Below are 22065 nucleotides of genomic sequence, written 5' to 3' on the forward strand. Positions count from 1 at the left end.
AAAAGATGCAGTATCCCTCCTACTTGTGTGTTTGTGTTTGTGTTTCCTTGTATTTTGTGTATTCCACCAAACCTCAACATTTCACAGAAGTCCTATCCTTATTCTATTAGTCTTTATGCTCCTAACCTCAACACGACACTCCTAACCTCAACACGACACTCCTAACCTCAACACTCCTTGCTTCAGCAACTAACCATCAACTGTCTAATCAATAACACAATAGGAGTTTACTAAAGACATCAATTATAATAGAACGTTCTCCATAACCGACCTGCAGCTGAGACATTTTTCCTAGTCTTCTCTTCATTGGTCTCTCCTCCACCAGCCCTGCTGGGTGCAATACAGGATCTCAACCTAATCCTGTCCCCCAAAACCAGCTATTTTCCAGACCCTGCCTCTCCTCTGGCTGACTCAGCTTCCCGTGGTTATGATCTAAGCAGCTTTTAGGGTTCAGGTCAGCCACGAGAATGTGATCAGTGTGGTTCCAGTGTTTCATAACTCTATCAGGATTACTTACCAGTGGACTGGTTTGCTTCCAGTGAAGGTTTAGGATTTCACGCTTGTCTGAGTCTGTCTCAAATAGTGTTTAGAGGAGAGGAAAGGAGCAAATGGAAGTGTGCGTGCGTGTGTAGCCAAGACCAAAGGTCGGTCAACAAATCAGCTCATGTGGTCTGGACAAAGATTCACCATTGTTCCACTTGCTCGTTGTCATGGCAGCAGGATTTTTTAAATTTGACGCTCTGCAACAGCTGCCATGGTAACATGGGAGTAGGGCAGCTTCTGGGAATACATGTGGAAAGGGTTGTCGTCACTTTCATTAGCAACTGTTTAACAACCACAGCCATTTATTTGTTCTACTTCTAAACTATAATACAGAGCCTGTGGTCAGTAGGAAGTTGACCTCCTGAACCATATGTTCTGTGTTATTTGCTTTACAGAGAATAAGACAGTTGGAAGGCATGATTGACATGCAAAAGAGACAAGTCAAGGAAATTGAAGAAAAGGTATATATGTCATTTCTCTCTCTCTGTCTAAGAAACATCTATGTATGTGTTGTGGGCACAGGTGGCTAGTGGAACCTAATTTGGGGAGGCTGGGCTCATGGTAATGGCTGGAAGGAAACAAAATGACTGGTATCAAACACATGGTACCACTCTATTCACGTCATTCCAACTATTATTATAAGCCTCCCTTCACCAGCCTCCTGTGGTTGTGGGTCATGAGGCAGTAGGACTCTTCAGTTAGAATTCTGAACAGTAACGTGTCTTCTTCTCTCCTTTTTTTAACATTATGATTTGTTTAGTTCTTCTTCCTCTTTTTGTTTTTCTCTCTAGCTTTTATTATTGGGCCTTAATGACAGTGACACGGACCGCCATCAGGTAATGACACAAGAGCTACGCAGCCTCCCTCATACTGTGTAATAACAGGATGATGACGCTGGCCATCATTTGTCTGTTTCCTCAGGTGCTAAGGCGCTCAGGTGGAGAGTGAGGAAGAAACACACAACATGTTTTTTTTTTTTTAAAATGCTTTTTATTTTAGATGGTTCACAAACCTTATGGCTTTTTTTGATAAACATGCACTTTTAACCTGGGATGCAGAACATAACAAAACCATGACTTTGAAAAGTGAACAAATCCCAGAGACATATAAAGAGAGGTATATCAGTGTTTTTAATAGAAAGGAAGTCTCGCCTACAGTTTCTGCAAGTGGAACAATTAGCCAAACTCTAAGGTGAGTTCTAAAAAGCATAAACATTGTGGCTGCAACACTGAAGCGGGTCAATAAGGACAACATTGATTGAGACAGTGCCTCAGATGAATTTAGAACCACACAACGAAAGAGTGCAATCGGAGAGGAGGGAGAAAGAGGAGGAGGAGGAGGAGAAGAAGAAGGGGGAAAGAAAGCAGGTGGCCTTTCTAACACAGACTAGCCAAGTCCTGGGCACTGGACATTCCCGGAAAGCTCAGCGCATGAAGGTCTCCATGGAAACGTCTGTCACGGCCACGTTGAAAGGGTAAGAAGTGAAAGCTCTTAGTAGGTGCCGCAGTAGAGACACCAGAGGACTGAGGGGACGGGAGGAGTCTAGACGCTGGAAGACAACGAAGACTCTTCAGTATGTAAGTTACTTTATATTATCACAGCACTGTATTTTACAATTATGACTAACTTTAGGTACCTTGACGAAACAAACCCAATACAAATACTTCCTCCTTCAGCTCTGTTCTGCAGTTCTGAGTTATCCATTGGCTTCACATTGCATTCATTCATTAGCTTAATCAGAGTTACGCAGTAACTGGGAGAGATAGGTGATGGGATGAGGGGGAGGGGCTTGTTGTGGTTAGGGAGAGGAGGTGGTGAGGTAACTTTAGACGCATGTCTGAAGCTAGTCAGCTACTTGCTGCAGCCGAGCTGCTGCTCTCATGATTAATGCAATTTGTGTGTGTGTGTGTGTGTGTGTGTGTTACACCACAGCAAAGGGTCAAGAAAGAGATGGAAGAGAGGACAAAGAGAGAGAAGCGAAGGGAGAGAAAGAGGGAGGTCAGAGAGGTATATAGAGAAAGAGGAGAAGGGAGGCAGTTTTTGAGAAAGAGAGGGGGGTGTGACTGAGGTTGGAGAAGGAGTGTGTTTGTTGGTTTGCTACCGGACAGTGGATGAATGCAGGGAGAGGATCAGTAAGGTTTCTGAATGGAAACCGTTGGTTTGCAGGTTCTAGAGAGGAGGTCACCCATGAACAACAACCATGGAGGAGAACATGATTACAACAGCGGGGACTGGAACCGGAGCTCACTCTGTAACCATGGAAACAGGTCCCACTGGCACCCCGGACCTCCAGGTTCTGACCCACAGAGTGAAGCTTCTAGAGCACAGCCTGAGAGACAACGTCAGCTCCTTCACTGAGTCTGAGAGCGCTCTGCACAGCAGGTGAGGAGCAGGTGACATAGAGACAGGGATCATGTATCACACAGCTACAACATATGGCCACAACCATATCACATTGCACATCCTGTACTCACATGCAGCTTACCAAGCAGCATTTTGCCATAGTAACAGACTGTTGGTTACCTCTTAGCATTATATCACTGTGTGGGGTTTATTTCAAACATTGCAGTCAGTAAGGTATGTGTGCACACTTCTATTTTCTCTTTGACTTTTGACAGTAGGATGTCTCATCTCTGTTGAATGCTAATGTAATGATATGCTAATCATGTAATGCTATGCTAATCATGTAATGCTATGCTAATCATGTAATGCTATGCTATTCATGCAATTCTATGCTATTCATGTAATGCTATGCTTATCATGTAATGCTATGCTAACCATGTAATGCTATGCTAATCATGTAATGCTATGCTAATCGTGTAATGCTATGCTAATCATGTAATGCTATGCTAATCATGTAATGCTATGAAAATGTAATGTGATCTAATGAGTCATGTTGTCCTCATGTGCAGGATTAGAGAGTTGGAGGTGTCAGAACAGAGCCTGCTACAGAAGGTGGAGGACCTTACTTCCAACTCAGTCCTCCACTGCCCCAGCATGATGCAGCGCCAGAGGCTGGATGAGCGGCTCCACACGCTGAGGGAGGAGGTACGCTCCATGGTGAGAGACAGAATTGAGCTTTACATGAGCTTCAATGAGGCATAGCAAACATACGAGTACTGGAAGCTGTACTGTACATGTAGTGTAAGCCTGTTATAACTCAGGTATTAGTGTAGTGTAAACCTGTTGTAACTCAGGTATTAGTGTAGTGTAAACCTGTTGTAACTCAGGTAGTGTAGTGTAAACCTGTTGTAACTCAGGTATTAGTGTAGTGTAAACCTGTTGTAACTCAGGTATTAGTGCAGTGTAAACCTGTTGTTACTCAGGTAGTGTAGTGTAAACCTGTTGTAACTCAGGTAGTGTAGTGTAAACCTGTTGTAACTCAGGTATTAGTGTAGTGTAAACCTGTTGTAACTCAGGTAGTGTAGTGTAAACCTGTTGTAACTCAGGTATTAGTGTAGTGTAAACCTGTTGTTACTCAGGTAGTGTAGTGTAAACCTGTTGTAACTCAGGTAGTGTAGTGTAAACCTGTTGTAACTCAGGTAGTGTAGTGTAAACCTGTTGTAACTCAGGTATTAGTGTAGTGTAAACCTGTTGTTACTCAGGTAGTGTAAACCTGTTGTAACTCAGGTATTAGTGTAGTGTAAACCTGTTGTTACTCAGGTAGTGTAGTGTAAACCTGTTGTAACTCAGGTATTAGTGTAGTGTAAACCTGTTGTTACTCAGGTAGTGTAGTGTAAACCTGTTGTAACTCAGGTAGTGTAGTGTAAACCTGTTATAACTCAGGTATTAGTGTAGTGTAAACCTGTTATAACTCAGGTATTAGTGTAGTGTAAACCTGTTGTAACTCAGGTATTAGTGTAGTGTAAACCTGTTGTAACTCAGGTATTAGTGTAGTTTGTAACTCAGGTATTAGTGTAGTGTAAACCTGTTGTAACTCAGGTATTAGTGTAGTGTAAACCTGTTGTAACTCAGGTATTAGTGTAGTGTAAACCTGTTGTAACTCAGGTATTAGTGTAGTGTAAACCTGTTGTAACTCAGGTATTAGTGTAGTGTAAACCTGTTGTAACTCAGGTATTAGTGTAGTGTAAACCTGTTGTAACTCAGGTATTAGTGTAGTGTAAACCTGTTGTAACTCAGGTATTAAACCTGTTGTAACTCAGGTATTAGTGTAGTGTAAACCTGTTGTAACTCAGGTATTAGTGTAGTGTAAACCTGTTGTAACTCAGGTATTAGTGTAGTGTAAACCTGTTGTTACTCAGGTAGTGTAGTGTAAACCTGTTGTAACTCAGGTATTAGTGTAGTGTAAACCTGTTGTAACTCAGGTAGTGTAGTGTAAACCTGTTGTAACTCAGGTATTAGTGTAGGGTAATTTATTGTAATTTATTGTAATTGTAAGAAGGAGAATGCAGGGAGTATGCGAGTATCATAACTCTATTGTAGCTCAGGTGTAAGTTATTGTAATCTCCCTGTCTCTGTCCCAGTCCCAGGAGAAGGAGCGTGGGGACCGTGTGTGGAGGGAGAGGCTGCGGCGCTGCCAGGCCCAGCTCAGGGCTAAAGAAGAGGAGATGGGCCGCCAGTCTCAGTACTTTGAGCACTTTAAGAGCCAGCTGCACCACAAGCTAGGCCTGGCCAGAGACAGAGAGCAGGGCCTGCAGACCAGACTCCACCAGCTGGAGCGACCGGTGCTGGAGATGAACGTATCTGCTGCCACCTACATAGCCCCTGTCAACACAGCTAGCACCAACTCCGTTACTGCAGACAATGTCAAGTCCATCATGGTACCAACCTCAGGCCAACAGAGAACAGAGACAGAGAGACTGCCCCACCCAAGGGAGGAAGGAGAAGGAGAGGAGGAGGACGGTGAGGAGAAGACACAGCGGAGACACTACGGACAACAGCTCCAGCAGAAGCAGGGAGCGGATGATAGAGAAATAGAGGGAGAAAGAGAGGGGGAGGAAGGGGAAGATGGTGAGAGTCTGGGGGGTGAGGCTAGACTGAGAAGCTTCATCCTCAGCCTCCAGGAGGACCTCAGGGTTCTGCTGGAGAGGGAGGAGCAGGGGCTGGCGGAGCAGAGGGGGCTGATGGAACAGTTGGAGGAAGCGCAGGAAAACATCCACTTCTTGTCCTGTACGTTGGAGGAGATGAGGACGGTGGTCCACAGACTGAAGCTGACAGAGAGCTCCCTGATGGAGGAGGTGGAGGAGCTGCAAGAGGAGAACCAGAGACTGTGTCAGAGGCTCAGCCACACTCTGAGACAGACCAATCACAGCCTGGGTTCTACTGACCCCAGCCCTGTCTCTACCCCCAGCCTGGCTACCTCCCTGCCAAACACCTCTGGCCTGGGTCAACCAGTTCCCTGCTCTGTGAACAACACTGACCCGGTGAGTGATGAGATGAAAGTTCATGTAGAGGGGACTCTGTAAGTCAGTGTAAGAGTTGGAGAGTTAAGCCTCAAGAATGTGAATGATTACGATTATAAGCAAACCTTATTTTAGGATTGTAAAATGGATTATAATTTGGGATTATCATGTGTCCAAAGTGGAATGTTGATCTGAGTAACTACAGAGGAACTAACGAGTGTGGCCGGCTTGTGTGTTTTGAGACTGGGATCTGCTTTTTGATTAACCTCTAATGTTTAGTGTTCATCATCTATGCAGGTGAAGATGATCCCAGGCCAGTCTTCACTAGACACATACCCCTCTGCTCAACACCATGGAGCAACAGAGAGGTCGCAGGAAAACTCCACTCTGCCTCTGCCCCAGCCGGACCTCCTGAACCTCTCAGGCCACCGTAGCCAGAACCCCGGCCTCATATCCCTGGGTACTAAGAGCGTTGAGGGTCTGGGGGAGTTGACCCTGAGGGACTGGTGTCCTGGTCCTGGGGGCTTCCCCTCTCTCAACCTGGAGGAGGGAACAAGCGAGGAGACTGAGGCCCTGAAAGAGGCTTACAGGAGCATGGGGGGCGACATGGACTCACTCCGGGACCACAGGGACCAGCTGGAGATCACTCTACGACACACACAGGACCAGCTGCACAAGGTGACCGAGGAGAACGCCCGACTGAAATGTAAACTCAGGGCGCAGGGAGAAACGTGGGCCTGCGAGGTGGAGCAGGGGTCCTCGCTTGTTGGCAAGAGCATGACAAATGTCCAGGAAAATAAGGTGTCAACTCCAAACCTTGTACCCCAGAGTTGCAGAGAGCTCACTGCAACTCCATATCAGAATGATACTATCCTAGCCTTAGCCCAGGATGACCTGTCCCTTTTTGCCTTAGCCCAAGATGACCTAGCCCTAGCCTTGAACCAGGAGAACCGGGCCCTGGGCAGGCGTATCCAGAAGCTCCTAGCCCACATAGAGAGCCAGGAGGGGGAGAGTGAGAGGGAGCTAGTCCAGCTCAGGCTGCAAGTGTCCCTGCTAGAGAGGGAGAGCACCAGGCTGGAGCAGGAGAACCTGGAGCAGGGAGGTCTCATCACTGAGCTGACCAGGAAGACTGAGGATGACCTCAACACTATCATAGAGCTGCAGGAAAGACGGATCGAGAGTGGTCAGCTAGGCCTACAGCAGGGTGACAGTGGTTTGACCACTGAGTCAGAGTCAGAGTGCGGTCAACAGGGTGAGCATGCAGTCGGCTCAGTGCACGCTCAACAGGGTCAACCCACAGTAGGGGTTGTGACCAGTTTACAAGGTGATCAGACGCCAGGGTCAGTGAATAGTGGTGTACCACAGGTTGACCACACGGTTGAGTCAGTGTGTAGTCAGCAGGAGGACCGTTTGACCACGGAGTCAACGTGCAGGCTTAGAGAGAAGAGGGACGAGCTGATTGGCTATCTCAGTGATCTCAAAGAGGAAAGAGAACAGGTAGCCCTCTCACTTAGCAGTCAGACAGAGGAGAAACACCAGCTAACACGCTCCATGTGGGTTCTGAAAGAAGAACGCGACCAGATCCATAAGTCACTCTGCGGTTTAAAAGAAGAGAAAGAACAGCTGACAAGGTCCCTCTGTGGTCTGAAAGATGAGAGAGACAAGGTGACGCGGTCAATGTGTGGTTTAAAAGAGGAGAGAGACCAGCTAGTTCAGTCAATGTTTGGACTCCAGGAGGAGAGAGACCAGCCAGTTCAGTCAATGTCTGGACTCCAGGAGGAGAGAGACCAGCTAGTTCAGTCAATGTCTGGACTCCAGGAGGAGAGAGACCAGCTAGTTCAATCAATGTCTGGACTCCAGGAGGAGAGAGACCAGCTAGTTCAGTCAATGTCTGGACTCCAGGAGGAGAGAGACCAGCTAGTTCAGTCAATGTCTGGACTCCAGGAGGAGAGAGACCAGCTAGTTCAGTCAATGTCTGGACTCCAGGAGGAGAGAGACCAGCTAGTTCAGTCAATGTCTGGACTCCAGGAGGAGAGAGACCAGCTAGTTCAGTCAATGTCTGGACTCCAGGGGGAGAGAGACCAGCTAGTTCAGTCAATGTCTGGACTCCAGGGGGAGAGAGACCAGCTAGTTCAGTCAATGTCTGGACTCCAGGGGGAGAGAGACCAGCTAGTTCAGTCAATGTCTGGACTCCAGGAGGAGAGAGACCAGCTAGTTCAGTCAATATCTGGACTCCAGGAGGAGAGAGACAAGCTCTCGCAGTCTCTCTTCGGCCAAAAAGATGAGAGAGACCAGTTGATGCAGTCATTGTGTGGTTTAAAGGGACAGAGAGACCAGCTAACACAGACACTCAGCCGTCTAGAGCAGGAAAGAGACAGGCTGTCATCTCTCAGCCTTCAAACACGAGAGCGGTACCAGGTGGACCAGTTTGTCTCTGATCTAAAAGAAGAGAAAGAGCAGCTAGTTCAGTCAATGGATGTTCTGAGAGAACAGAGAGAACAGCTCACAGAGGAGAGAGACCAGTTGCAGATGGACGTCGCTACTCTACGGTATCAGCTGCTGTTACAGGGGCGGAGCCACAACCAGCAGCCCTCAGAGAACCACGTTGGCAAGGCAACACGCACAGAGGTTGTGGCTACAGAGAGAGGGGGTCAGATGCCAAAAATGCATGATGATGGTGATGCCACTCATAGATGTCTGGCCATGGTCTACTCCTACAAGACCATCAGTCTGGCACAGTCTGCACAGGTAGGAGGGAATCTTTGTACTTGTGTGAGTTGTTATGTATGTTGGCACTGAGTTTCTGTCAGTAGTAGCGTGTCGCAGGGTTGTGTGAGTTATAGCATATCCCCGTATCCAGGATCACTTGGGAGAGAAGGAGGGAACAGATATGGAGCAGAGTGAACTGATGAGGGAGATTGAGTCGCTGGGGTTAGAACTCAGAAGCTCACGAGAGGTACTGAAGAAGACCCAATCAGAGGTGAGCGCTCCTTTCTTCCTGTCTTGGCCAATCAGAGGAGAGGTCAGAACCATGACTGAACAGAATCTGTGTGTGCAGGCTCAAAGGTGGTACCATGAGCTGGGTGTGTCTGAGGTCAGACGAGAGGAGGCTGAGAAGAGGGCGGGAAAGGCAGCCAATGAGGTGAAGGGGATGAGAGAGGAAACCAAGGAGGTGGAGAAGACAAAGAGGGAAAACCACACACTGAGAGCAGAGGTATGGATAGAGAAAGTATCCCTCTCACTAACCACCATAGTCATGTCATGATAACCCACTGGCTGTGTCTGTTGTTAGTTGGGAGAGGTGAAGAGCAGACTATTGTGTCTGGAGAGAGAGAAGACCGATGCTCACTCACTGAGGATCAAGATCCAAGAGAACTTCAGCTTGCTTCAGGCTGAACTCAAAGCCAAGGTGTGTGTTGCTTCAGGCTGAACTCAAAGCCAAGGTGTGTGTTGCTTCAGGCTGAACTCAAAGCCAAGGTGTGTGTTGCTTCAGGCTGAACTCAAAGCCAAGGTGTGTGTTGCTTCAGGCTGAACTCAAAGCCAAGGTGTGTGTGTTGACTAAATCTTTCTATGTGTGTACTGTATACCTGAATTTGTGATCGTTCACGCAGAGTGTTGCTCTGAAGGAGCTGAGTTCAGAGTACACATCTCTGAAGGGAGAGCAGGGCAGCAGAGAGGACTGGAGCAACACACTCACCTTACTGAGGGTGCGCTATGATGACATCAGAAATAAGGTAAACTGCCTTTTGTCAGCTAAGATTGGTAAAGGTTACCCTTAAGTTTACCAATTTAGGTAGAAGGCATCATTTTGCACAGATTTAGAATCAGCTTAATACTCTACCATCCCCGAATCCCGAGCCTTACCTGTTAGGAAGAAAATTCAAAACTGACTTGAGATCAGTGTCAAGGAGCAACTTCATCCTAGTCTGATAAAACCACAGCTCTCTGCTTAGAGTGATGTTTGTTCAAAGACATGCAGAATGAATTGTATTGGAAGAGAGCTTTTACAATATCAACAGAGCTGTATTTGTGGTCAGTGTTTTTGGTTTACTGTAATGCTTTGTTGTTATTTCCAGTCAGTGTATTTCGTCTAATGGCTTTGTCTCTCCTGACTTTCTCCAGTACAATGTTCTCCTGAGAAAGAGTCAGACGGATCTGGACATAGCTCCTCTAAAGGTGAGGGGGGTGGAGAATGGGGGTAGTCTGTTAGTCTGCTTTGATACATGGTTGTTTGAAGCTAAAATAAGATTTGGTGTTGGACTTGTTTTGACTGACAGCTGTTGTATCCAATGGCAGGCCATGCTGTAACGATTTGGTTTTGATTGACTAATGATCTGTCCAATGACAAGCCAAGCTGCCAGGTTTTGGTTTTGATTGACTGATGATCTGTCCGATGGCAAGCCATGCTGCCAGGTTTTGGTTTTGATTGACTGATGATCTGTCCAAAGACAAGCCACGCTGCCAGGTTTTGGTTTTGATTGACTGATGATCTGTCCGATGGCAGGCCAAGCTGTCATGTCTGGTGGTGAAGTGCCAACAGAGGAACAGTCTACTGGTGCAGTTGATGCGAGCCCTGCGTCGGTATGGCTGCCTGGACTACAATCTGACCCAGGAGGCGGAGGACCTGCTTAATGACACAGCACTGCAGGACTACGCCAGCACCTTCACACCCCCATCCACTGCAGCTCTGCAGGAGAACACCCACCTTCTCCCACCTGCAGCCTCAGAACGACCGGAGTGCTCACAGACCTCTGCTGCAGCCTCCGCAACACAGGTAAGAGATGTGGTAACACAGAGGTTTTCAAACCTCTCCTCGGAGACCCCCAGCCGTTCCATATATTCAAGCTATTCCACAGCTAGTACAGCGGATTAAACTTGTCAACTAATCAAGCCCTTAACTACTCGATTCAGGTGAGGTAGTGCAGGGCAACAACAAAATTGTGAAATTTCCGATCCCCGAGGAGAGGTTTGAAACGCACCACAGTAACACACCATATGTCACGCCCTGACCTTAGTTATCCATGTTTTCTTTATTATTTTGGTTAGGTCAGGGTGTGACGAGGGTGGTTTGTTTAGTTTGTGTATTGTCTCTGCGTTTTTGTATGTCTAGGGGTTTTTGTAAGTCTAGGTGTTTATATGTCTATGGTTGCCTAGATTGGTTCTCAATCAGAGGCAGCTGTTTATCGTTGTCTCTGATTGGGGACCATATTTAGGTAGCCATATTCCTTGGGTATTTTGTGGGTTGTTATTCTGTGTTTAGTTGCCTGTCTGCACTAGCCATATTAGCTTCACGGTTCGTTTTGTTCAGTGTTCGTTCTTTCATTAAAGAAGTATGTACGCTTACCACGCTGCGCCTTGGTCTCCTCCATATGACGACCGTGACACCATACCACTGCACTGAACCACTAACTCATCTTAGTACAGTGTGAAACCAGTAGTGTAAAGTAAAAATACTTTAAAGTAGTACTTAAGTAGTTTTTGGCGGGAATCTGTACTTTACAATTCATATTTTTGAGAACTTTAACTTTTATTTCACTACATTACTAAAGAAAATGATGTACTTTTTCTCCATACATTTTCCCTGACACCCAGAAGTACTCATTACATTTCAAATCAAATGTTATTTGTCACATACACATGTTTAGCAGATGTTGTTGCAGGTGTAGTGTTTCTAGCTCCAACAGTGTAGTAATATCTAACAATTCACAACAACACACACAATACACACAACCTAAAAGAAAAATAATGGATTTAAGGAATATATAAATATTAGGATGAGCAATATCGGAGTGGCGTGAACTACAATACAGTAGAATAGAATACAGTATATACATACGAGATAAGTAAAGCAAAAATATGTAAAACCTTATTAAAGTGACTAGTGTTCCGTTATTAAGGCCTACCATTTTGAATGCTTAGAAGTTCAGGGAACTGGTCCAATTCACGCACTTATCAAGAGAACATCCCTGGTCATCCCTACTGCCTCTGATCTGGTGGACTCACTCAATAATGGAAAAGAGGTCTGAATGTTGCAGTGTGCCTCTGGCTATCTGTAAATAAAAAAATATAAAAGAAAATGGTGCCGTCTGGTTGGCTTAATATAAGGCATTTGAAATGATGTATACTTTTACATTTACTTTTGATACATAAGTATATTTAAAACCAAATACTTTTAGACTTTTACTCAAGTAGTATTTTACTTGGTGACTTTCACTTTTACTTGAGTAATTTTCTATTAACGTAACTTTACTTTTTCAAGTATGACAATTGGGTACTTTTCCCACCACTGTGTAATACAGAAACATACCTCACACCAGCTGAAGGGGTTTATAACATAACACACATGTGTAAGGGGTTTCCCTGGCCATCTCTGAGGGGTTGTGCTCTCTCCCTAGGAGCTGAGTAAAGCTGTGTCTGAAGGCAGTAGGAGGGAACACTTCAGAGTGTGTGTGGCCACAGCAGACTACTGCCCCTCTCCGAACATGCCTCACACTCTACTGCCAATGGTAGTTGGATTTAGAAATATTGCAACTCTCAGTTTCTGTGGCACACAGTATTCCGTCACAGAGCATTGTTTTAATATAAATACATGACAACAAATGATATCTTGTTGCATGTCTTATACAGTAGGCTTATATTATCCACACATTTCTGTTACAGCTGCCCCTTTCTGCGGGTGAATCAGTCCAAGTCACTGGACTCCCAGACAGACATGGGATGTACCATGCCGAGGTGAAAGGGGAGTCTGGCCTGGTCCCTGCCCGTTTCTTAGAGGAGAATGGGAGACCACTCATCCTGACTTCCCCCTCGCCAGAGAGATGTGCCAGTCTGACTAGGAAGCTGACCAGTCCAGGGAAGATAATCAACCTTCACCAGCAGTTGCAGAACACTCTCTCCAACAGCTACCAGGTAGGCCTATAGTACAGCTTCAACAAACTCTATGCTACCTACCTTCACACAAGTTATTTTAGATTTATTTAACCTTTATTTAGACAGGGAGTCAGACTGAGACCAAGGTCTCTTTTCCAGATGAGCCTGTATAGCACCACAATACACATCAAAATACAATAAACACATTAAACTGCACGTTCATATACACATTAAAATAAAAAACAGACACATATTAAATATTGAGTAACTTGTTTTCAACAGGAAACTTCAGTTGTGGTAGAATTAAGTATCAAAACACACAATGCTATGCTAACCAGGCTTGAAGGACTGCAAATGTATATTGTTTATGCACAAAGTCCCAATATAGTCTACACAACCATGTCACCCATTCTCTCCCTAGGTTTTCCCTTCCAAGACCAGCCCCCAGGTTTACTCCAGTCCCCCTCCAGGACAGGGGTACTCCCCAGGATACCCCAACCACAACCCTGTTGCCCCCAACCGACCCAAGCATACCCTTGTAGCAACTACCCCTATTATTACTAGTACTAGTCTCCTATCTGCCACTGCCCCCACTAAAACTACCAGTGATGGTGCTACCTCTTCTAAGCAGACCCCAAACAGAGCACATCCAACTACCAGCCCTCCTGTCTACACCACCACCACCACTACTGCCCTTAGCAGTGGTAAAGAACCCCTTTCTAAAACTGGCTCTGCTGCTGCTACCTCCAATGTTACAACCCCTGTTAATACCCCTCCTACCGCTGTGGCCCGGACTGTTAAAGCACAAACTACCACTGCCTTGTGGAACACTGCCCCCACCAAAATGGCCCCCATCACTACTGCTCTTCCCCTTGCTGAGTTGTCACAACTGCCTGATGAGGACCATTGCATCAAGAAGCCCCTCTTCAACCTCCAGCCGGAACAAGCTAAACCACCCAAACCCAGAGCTATACCAGGTGCAGTAGCCTACACAATACACACTGTTGACTGTACACTTGACGGAAAGCATACGTGTCTGATTGTCTTTGGTCCCGCCCCTCTTAGAACCTCCAGCTGAGGTGAGCTCTGTTGAGGTCATCAGGACGGTGGGACAGAGCAGCCTCATGATTGGTTGGGAGAGACCGCCACTGGATGAGCTGGGCTGCAGCAACGGAACCTTTGTGTATGGATACATGGTAGGCTGCGCCTCTCGCCTTGGATACATTAGAATGTAAATGGATGGCTTTGGTGTTGTTCATTCGGTGCTCTGTGTATGCCTTGCTCATCTCTCTCTCTCTCTCTACCTCTCTATCTCTCTACCTCTCTCTGTCTACCTCTCTCTGTCTACCTCTACCTCTACCTCTCTACCTCTCTACCTCTACCTCTCTCTACCTCTCTCTGTCTACGTCTACCTCTACCTCTCTCTGTCTACCTCTCTCTCTACCTCTCTCTGTCTACCTCTCTCTGTCTACCTCTCTCTCTCTACCTCTCTCTCTACCTCTCTCTCTACCTCTCTCTCTACCTCTACCTCTCTACCTCTCTACCTCTCTCTCTACCTCTCTACCTCTCTCTCTACCTCTCTACCTCTCTCTCTACCTCTCTACCTCTCTCTCCACCTCTCTACCTCTCTCTCTACCTCTCTCTCCACCTCTCTCTCTACCTCTCTCTCTACCTCTCTACCTACCTCTCTACCTCTCTACCTCTACAGATCTATGTAGAAGGGGAGTTCCACAAGTCTGTCATGAGCTCTGCATGCACGAAGGTACGGTATGAAGCAGTCCTTTGACAACATGCTCCACCTTTCCTCCTCCTCTTCCTGTTCTAATGATGCAATAATATTCATCCCTGTGTGTGGTGTTTCTACGTATCATCAGTTGAATGGTTGAAGATGACAGTGTGTATCTTGTCCTCTCTTTCAGTGTATTCTGGAGAATCTGGATCTGTCCGGCCCGGTCCACATCAGTGTTCAGACCCTGGGCTCCAACGGTCTCTATGCGGAGAAGGTCCACCTCATCTACAGGGGAAAACACACCCAGTTTAGGACAGATCACACCCGTGTCAACACAGCTTCTGCTGCTCCCTGCACAGACCCTGCCTACCGAGACTGCAGGACTCCGCCCACACACCGACACAATGGCTCCACCCAACCAGTGAGTTCTACATACATGCCCACTTCTAAATTGACACACCCACCACATGATCACTTTTGCCCTGACCATTTTGGGAAACTTACCCTGACCCAACGTTTTAATCTTTTAATCTTTTACTGCATATTTTCAGCCACACTCTCCAGTTGAAACCTTACTCACCCGACTCAGCAAGTCCAACGGTCTTGATGTGTTCCTTTTCAGTTACTGTGTTTCATTGAAATCTGTATGAAATAATGAAATGTGATGCATTCATAAATATCTACATTGTGTATTAATATGTGTGTGTGGCGTGCCTTTCAGCTTGTGGCCATCTACAACTACAACCCTCTGAAGGACAGTCCTAACCTCCACCCCAGCAGAGAGCTGGCCCTGAGAGAGGGAGACACCGTCATGCTGCTAGGCAACCCACGCAACGACGGCTTCTGTCAGGCCGAGGTGGGCCAATCAACAACATCTAGTCAAACAGTCATTTACCAATCAACTTGCAGAATTAACTTGTAGCTTGAATCTCTTTATATCGGATCATCATGTGTATGTACAGGACATTCTGGAAAGTATTCAGACCCCTTGACTTTTTCCACATTTTGTTACGTTACGGCCTTATTCTAAAATGGATTAAATTACATTTTTTCCTCATCAATCTACACACAATACTCCATGATGACATAATGAAAAACAGGTTTTTAGACATTTTAGCAAATGTATATAAAAATATAAAAAAACAGATACCTTATTTGCGTAAGTATTCAGACATTAGCTATGAGAATTGTAATTGAGCTCAGGTATATCCTGTTTCCATTGATCATCCTTGAGATGTTTCTACAACTTGATTGGAGTCCACCTAGGGTAAATTCAATTGATTGGACATGATTTGGAAATGCACACACCTGTCTATATAAGGTCCCACAGTTGACAGTGCATGTCAGAGAAAAAAACAAGCCATGAGGTTGAAGGAATTGTCCGTAGAGCTCCGAGACAGGATTGTGTCGAGGCACAGATTTGGGGAATGGTACCAAAAAATGTCTGCAGCATTGAAGGTCCCCAAGAACATAGTGGTCTCCATCATTCTTAAATGTAAGAAGTTTGGAACCACCAAGACTCTTCCTAGAGCTGGCCGCTCAACCAAACCAAAAGGCACCTGAAGACTCAGACCATGAGAAATAAGATTCTCTGGTCTGATTAAACTAAGATTGAACTCTTTGGCCTGAATGCCAAGCGTCACGTCTGGAGGAAACCTCGTGCTGTGGGGATGTTTTTTCAGTGACTAGTCAGGATCGAGGGAAAGATGAACGGAGCAAAGTACAGAGAAATCCTTGATGAAAGCCTGCTCCAGAGCACTCAGGACCTCAGACTGGGGGTGAAGGTTCACCTTCCAACAGGACAATGACCCTAAGCACACAGCCAAGACAATGCAGGAGTGGCTTCGGGACAAGTCTCTGAATGTCCTTGAGTGGCCCAGCCAGAGCCCGGACTTGAACCCGATCAAAAATCTCTGGAGAGACCTGAAAATGGCTGTGCATCGATGTTCCCTATCCAACCTGACAGAGCTCGAGAGGATCTGCAGAGAAGAATGGGAGAAACCTCCCAAATAGAGGTGTGCCAAGCTTGCAGCGTCATACCCAAGAAGACTTGAAGCTATATTCGTTGCCAAAAGTGCTTTAACAAAGTACTGAATAAAAGTTCTGAACACTTATTTAAATGTGAAATAAATGCAAAAATGTTTAAAAAATATATAGTTTTGCTTTAGCATTATGGGGTATTGTGTGTAGATTGATGAGGAGAAAAACTATTGAATCCATTTTAGAATAAGGTTGTAACGTAACAAAATGTGGAAAAAGTCGAGGGGTCTGAATGCTTTCTGAATGCACTGTAATTGAACAGATCTGTGTCTGAGATATCTAACAGACTACTATCTAACAGACTACTGTCTGCTATCTAACAGACTACTATCTAACAGACTGCTATCTAACAGACTGCTATCTAACAGACTGCTATCTAACAGACTGCTATCTAACAGACTACTGTCTAACAGACTACTATCTAACAGACTGCTATCCTAACAGACTGCTATCCACACCGACTGCTATCCTAACAGACTGCTATCCACACCGACTGCTATCCACACCGACTATCTAACAGACTACTATCTAACAGACTACTGTCTAACAGACTACTGTCTAACAGACTACTATCTAACAGACTACTATCTAACAGACTGCTATCTAACAGACTGCTATCTAACAGACTGCTATCCACACAGACTGCTATCCACACCGACTACTATCTAACAGACTACTATCTAACAGACTACTATCTAACAGACTACTGTCTAACAGACTACTGTCTAACAGACTGCTATCTAACAGACTGCTATCCTAACAGACTGCTATCCACACCGACTGCTATCCACACCGACTACTGTCTAACAGACTGCTATCTAACAGACTGCTATCTAACAGACTGCTATCTAACAGACTGCTATCTAACAGACTGCTATCCACACCGACTGCTATCTAACAGACTGCTATCCTAACAGACTGCTATCTAACAGACTGCTATCCACACCGACTGCTATCCACACCGACTGCTATCCACACAGACTGCTATCCTAACAGACTGCTATCCTAACAGACTGCTATCTAACAGACTGCTATCCTAACAGACTGCTATCCTAACAGACTGCTATCTAACAGACTGCTATCCACACCGACTGCTATCTAACAGACTGCTATCCTAACAGACTGCTATCTAACAGACTGCTATCCACACCGACTGCTATCCACACCGACTGCTATCCACACCGACTGCTATCCACACAGACTGCTATCCTAACAGACTGCTATCCTAACAGACTGCTATCTAACAGACTGCTATCCTAACAGACTGCTATCTAACAGACTGCTATCCACACCGACTGCTATCCACACCGACTGCTATCCTAACAGACTGCTATCTAACAGACTGCTATCTAACAGACTGCTATCTAACAGACTGCTATCCTTACAGACTGCTATCCTTACAGACTGCTATCCTTACAGACTGCTATCCAACAGACTGCTATCCACACCAACTGCTATCCTAACAGACTGCTATCCTTACAGACTGCTATCTAACAGACTGCTATCCACACCAACTGCTATCCTAACATACTGCTATCCTAACATACTGCTATCCTAACAGACTGCTATCTAACAGACTGCTATCTAACAGACTGCTATCTAACAGACTGCTATCCTTACAGACTGCTATCCTTACAGACTGCTATCTAACAGACTGCTATCCACACCAACTGCTATCCTAACAGACTGCTATCCTAACAGACTGCTATCCTAACAGACTGCTATCCTAACAGACTGCTATCTAACAGACTGCTATCTAACAGACTGCTATCCTAACAGACTGCTATCTAACAGACTGCTATCCTAACAGACTGCTATCCTAACAGACTGCTATCCACACAGACTGCTACCACACAGACTGCTATCCTAACAGACTACTGTCTAACAGACTACTGTCTAACAGACTACTGTCTAACAGACTGCTATCCTAACAGACTGCTATCTAACAGACTGCTATCTAACAGACTGCTATCTAACAGACTGCTATCTAACAGACTGCTATCTAACAGACTGCTATCCAACAGACTGCTATCCACACAGACTGCTATCCACACAGACTGCTATCCACACAGACTGCTATCCACACAGACTGCTATCCAACAGACTGCTATCTAACAGACTGCTATCTAACAGACTGCTATCTAACAGACTGCTATCCTACAGACTGCTATCTTACAGACTGCTATCTAACAGACTGCTATCTTACAGACTGCTATCCTAACAGACTGCTATCCTAACAGACTGCTATCCTTACAGACTGCTATCCTTACAGACTGCTATCCTTACAGACTGCTATCCTAACAGACTGCTATCCTAACAGACTGCTATCCAACAGACTGCTATCTAACAGACTGCTATCCACACCGACTGCTATCTAACAGACTGCTATCTAACAGACTGCTATCCACACCGACTGCTATCCACACCGACTGCTATCCACACCGACTGCTATCCACACCGACTGCTATCCACACCGACTGCTATCCACACCGACTGCTATCTAACAGACTGCTATCATAACAGATGACTATCTTACAGACTACTATCTAGCAGACTGCTATCTAAACAGATGAGTGCAGCTGTACTGTAGATAGCTTACTGCGTGACTGTGTTTCAGGTGAATGGTAGACGAGGTCTGGCTCCTGTGGCGTTACTAGAGGAAGTTCCTGTTCCAGACAGACATGTAAGCCCCGCCCCTCCCCAATCTTCTCCTGAGAGAGGAGCAGATGATAGGCCACTGTGCCTGCCAATCAGAGAGGGAACAAGATGGGCCGCTGTGACTGTCAATCAGTGAGAGAACAAGATGATGGGCCACTGTGGCTGCCAATCAAAGAATGCTTACCTGCAGAGAGATTATAGTGGCCAGAGTTAATGACATCGTCAAACACTGCCTGCTTGTGACAAACGTTCATAACCGCTCGCTGCCCAAAGTAATTTGAAATGGAAGGCTACAGTAGAGCATCAGCTTAAATGTGGGAAGTTGTGTGGCCCAGTTTGACATTGTGCTTCGATGGAGAGTTCCTTATAGCCTACATAATACTCACTGAGATTGTCGAATCACCTCTAACTATCACCTCTATCAAAATTATCTCTAATCACCTCTATCAAAATCCCCACTGTTCTGTGTGTAATCTCTCATGGACAGACACACGTAATATAGCTGGTATTGTAGTGTCTGTCAACAGACTGTGGGATGTGACGACTATCAAGGAACTTGATCAGTGATTTTTCATCACTGATAATTTTGGACAAATCACGATTTCGCATCTTTGGAATTTCGGAAGGGGAGGGGACATTTGGCCCATAGACTTGCCTGTAACTTGCAAAGGCGGGTGGAGCTACTGCCCTGCTTCCGCTGCTTGCTCTAGTCTCTTTTCAAACACATCTTCCCCCAGAAAATAATTGAGTATCTAACTCAATTTTGCAAGATTGTAATTCTGGGTTTCCAAGATTATTCTGTATGTGACAAGTGTCAAAAAGGTCAAAGGTTGGCCAAATGGATCTGACAACCTGTCTGATATCAAGTGCATTCATGGTAATAAAGCTAGGCCATTTTACTGGATCCTTTATCAAGCCAAATAGGATAAAAAGAGGTCCATACCAAAGACTTGGATATTTCAGTTCTTTGTCGTTATACACTGAACAAAAATATAAATGCAAAATGTAAAGTGTTGGTCCCATGTTTCATGAGTTGAAATGAAAAATCCATGAAATGTTCCATTCACATAAAAAAAATCATATCTCTCTAGTTTGGTGCAGAAATTAGTTTTACATCCCTGTTAGTGAGCATTTCCTCTTTGGCAAGATAATCCATCCACCTGGCAGGTGTGGCATATCAAGAAGATGATTAAACAGCATGGTCATTACACAGGTGCACCTTGTGCTAGGGACAATAAAAGGCCACACTAAAATGTGCAGTGTTGTCACACAACGCAATGCCACAGATGTCTCAAGTTTTGAGGGAGCGTGCAATTGGCATGCGGACCACCAGAGCTGTTTTCAGAGAATTCAATGTTTAATTTCTCAACCATAAGCCGCCTCCAACATTGTTTTAGAGAATTTGGCGTGCGGTTTGCTGATGTCAATGTTGGAGGGTTATGGTATGGCGGTGGGATTATGGTATGGGCATGTGGCGGCGGTGTTATAGTATGGGCAGGCATAAGCTACGGACATCGAACACAATTGCATTTTATCTATGGCAATTTGCATGCACAGAGATACCGTGACGAGATCCTGAGGTCCGTTGTCGTGCCATTCATCCACTGCCATCACCTCATGTTTCAGCATGATAATGCAGGGACCCATGTTGCAAGGATCTGTACACAATTCCTAGAAGCTGAAAATGTCCTAGTTCTTACATGACCTGCATACTCACCAGACATGTCACCCGTTGACCATGTTTGGGATGCTCTGGATTGACGTGCACCACAGCGTGTTCCAGTTCTCGCCAATATCCAGCAACTTTGCACAGCCATTGTAGAGGAGTGCGACAACATTCCACAGGCCACAATCAACAGCCTGATCAACTCTATGCAAAGGAGATGTGTCACGCTGCATGAGGCAAATAATGGTCACACTGGTTTTCTGATCCCCTCCTCTACTTTTTTAAAGGTATCTGTGACCCACAGATGCATATCTGTATTCTCGGTCATGTAAAATAAATAGAATAGGTCCTAAATAATTTATTTCAATTGACTGATTTCCTGATATGAACTGTAACTCTGTAAAATCATAGAAATTGTTGCGTGCTGCATTTCTATTTTTGTTTAGTGTATTTACAAAAGCCAATCATGGTTGATCATGGTTGATCATGGTTGATCATGGTTGATCATGGTTGATCATCGAATCATGAATTTGATTGAGGTCTGAGATGTTCTACTGTAGAATCTAATCACTCGATGAAGTCAAGTCATTCAGATGGATAGAAATTTGTCACGGATATATATTTTTTGAGATGATTAAAGAACCGGAGGTATGCCATTGGGATGAACAGTACTGTATGGGTGCCTGTGGCTGTGGGTATCAGTCTCCTTTCATTTCCTCAGTCTCTGTCTACAGTCTAACTGAAGTGAATAGCCTTTTACTTTTCTGTTCTGATCTGAAATGGAGAAAATACATTCTGTGTGAGACACATGACTACTACATACTTGTCCCTCCTCTGATTGTGGGAACGGCCATGGGGCCACAAATGTATTTCTGTATCACTCTGTGCATATGATGTCATTTGATTGCCTAATGATTTCTTTAGACTGTATGAAGAGAATAAATGTTTAGATGACATCAGATATAGTAGTATGTCCTGTATTTTCTGGATTATACTGTGGTGTACAATCTTGATTTTTGCCACTAGAGGCCAGTCATTGCAAACTTTCCAACATGCCACTCTCAATAGCCAATAAATCTGTGGGTGTACTTGTACTTATCTCCTCTCTGTTTAGGGACTATTGAGCAACCCCCCCCCCATGGGATGCAGATAATTGTATATCAAAACTCCCACTGTGTGTTGCGTACAAACACTTA

At 45.2% G+C, this 22065-nt stretch overlaps 1 protein-coding gene across 3 annotated transcripts; it reads left to right on the plus strand.

The window, feature by feature from the left end:
• Positions 1 to 908: 908 nt before the first annotated feature.
• On the plus strand, positions 909 to 21830 carry LOC115122860 (centromere-associated protein E). Of its 3 annotated transcripts, XM_065018537.1 has the most exons (20): positions 909 to 1004; positions 1335 to 2120; positions 2710 to 2925; positions 3456 to 3603; positions 5028 to 5927; positions 6204 to 8654; positions 8767 to 8886; positions 8965 to 9120; positions 9199 to 9315; positions 9518 to 9640; positions 10029 to 10082; positions 10411 to 10680; positions 12302 to 12412; positions 12567 to 12815; positions 13198 to 13753; positions 13842 to 13972; positions 14485 to 14538; positions 14696 to 14926; positions 15227 to 15361; positions 19163 to 21830. In XM_065018537.1, exons 3-20 carry the CDS (start codon positions 2744 to 2746, stop codon positions 19337 to 19339), a joined length of 6165 nt encoding a protein of 2054 aa, XP_064874609.1. In that variant the 5' UTR covers positions 909 to 1004; positions 1335 to 2120; positions 2710 to 2743; the 3' UTR covers positions 19340 to 21830. The 3 variants fall into 3 exon arrangements, with proteins under 3 accessions (XP_064874609.1, XP_029507989.2, XP_029507990.2); XM_029652129.2 differs by having other exon boundaries at positions 1335 to 2925; XM_029652130.2 differs by lacking the exon at positions 12302 to 12412 and having other exon boundaries at positions 1335 to 2925.
• The last annotated feature ends 235 nt before the right edge of the window (positions 21831 to 22065 follow it).

The sequence above is a fragment of the Oncorhynchus nerka genome, linkage group LG5 (assembly GCF_034236695.1).
Source record: "Oncorhynchus nerka isolate Pitt River linkage group LG5, Oner_Uvic_2.0, whole genome shotgun sequence".
Lineage (NCBI taxonomy): Eukaryota > Metazoa > Chordata > Actinopteri > Salmoniformes > Salmonidae > Oncorhynchus > Oncorhynchus nerka.

Excerpts from the sequence above, each read along its gene's own strand:
- LOC115122860 (XM_029652129.2), top strand. The coding sequence starts at position 2,744 with ATGGAGGAGAACATGATTACAACAGCGGGGACTGGAACCGGAGCTCAC. Across the intron at positions 8,655-8,766 it reads GTCTGGCACAGTCTGCACAG|GATCACTTGGGAGAGAAGGA; the intron begins GTAGGAGGGAAT and ends CCCCGTATCCAG. Across the intron at positions 10,681-12,301 it reads CTGCAGCCTCCGCAACACAG|GAGCTGAGTAAAGCTGTGTC; the intron begins GTAAGAGATGTG and ends CTCTCTCCCTAG.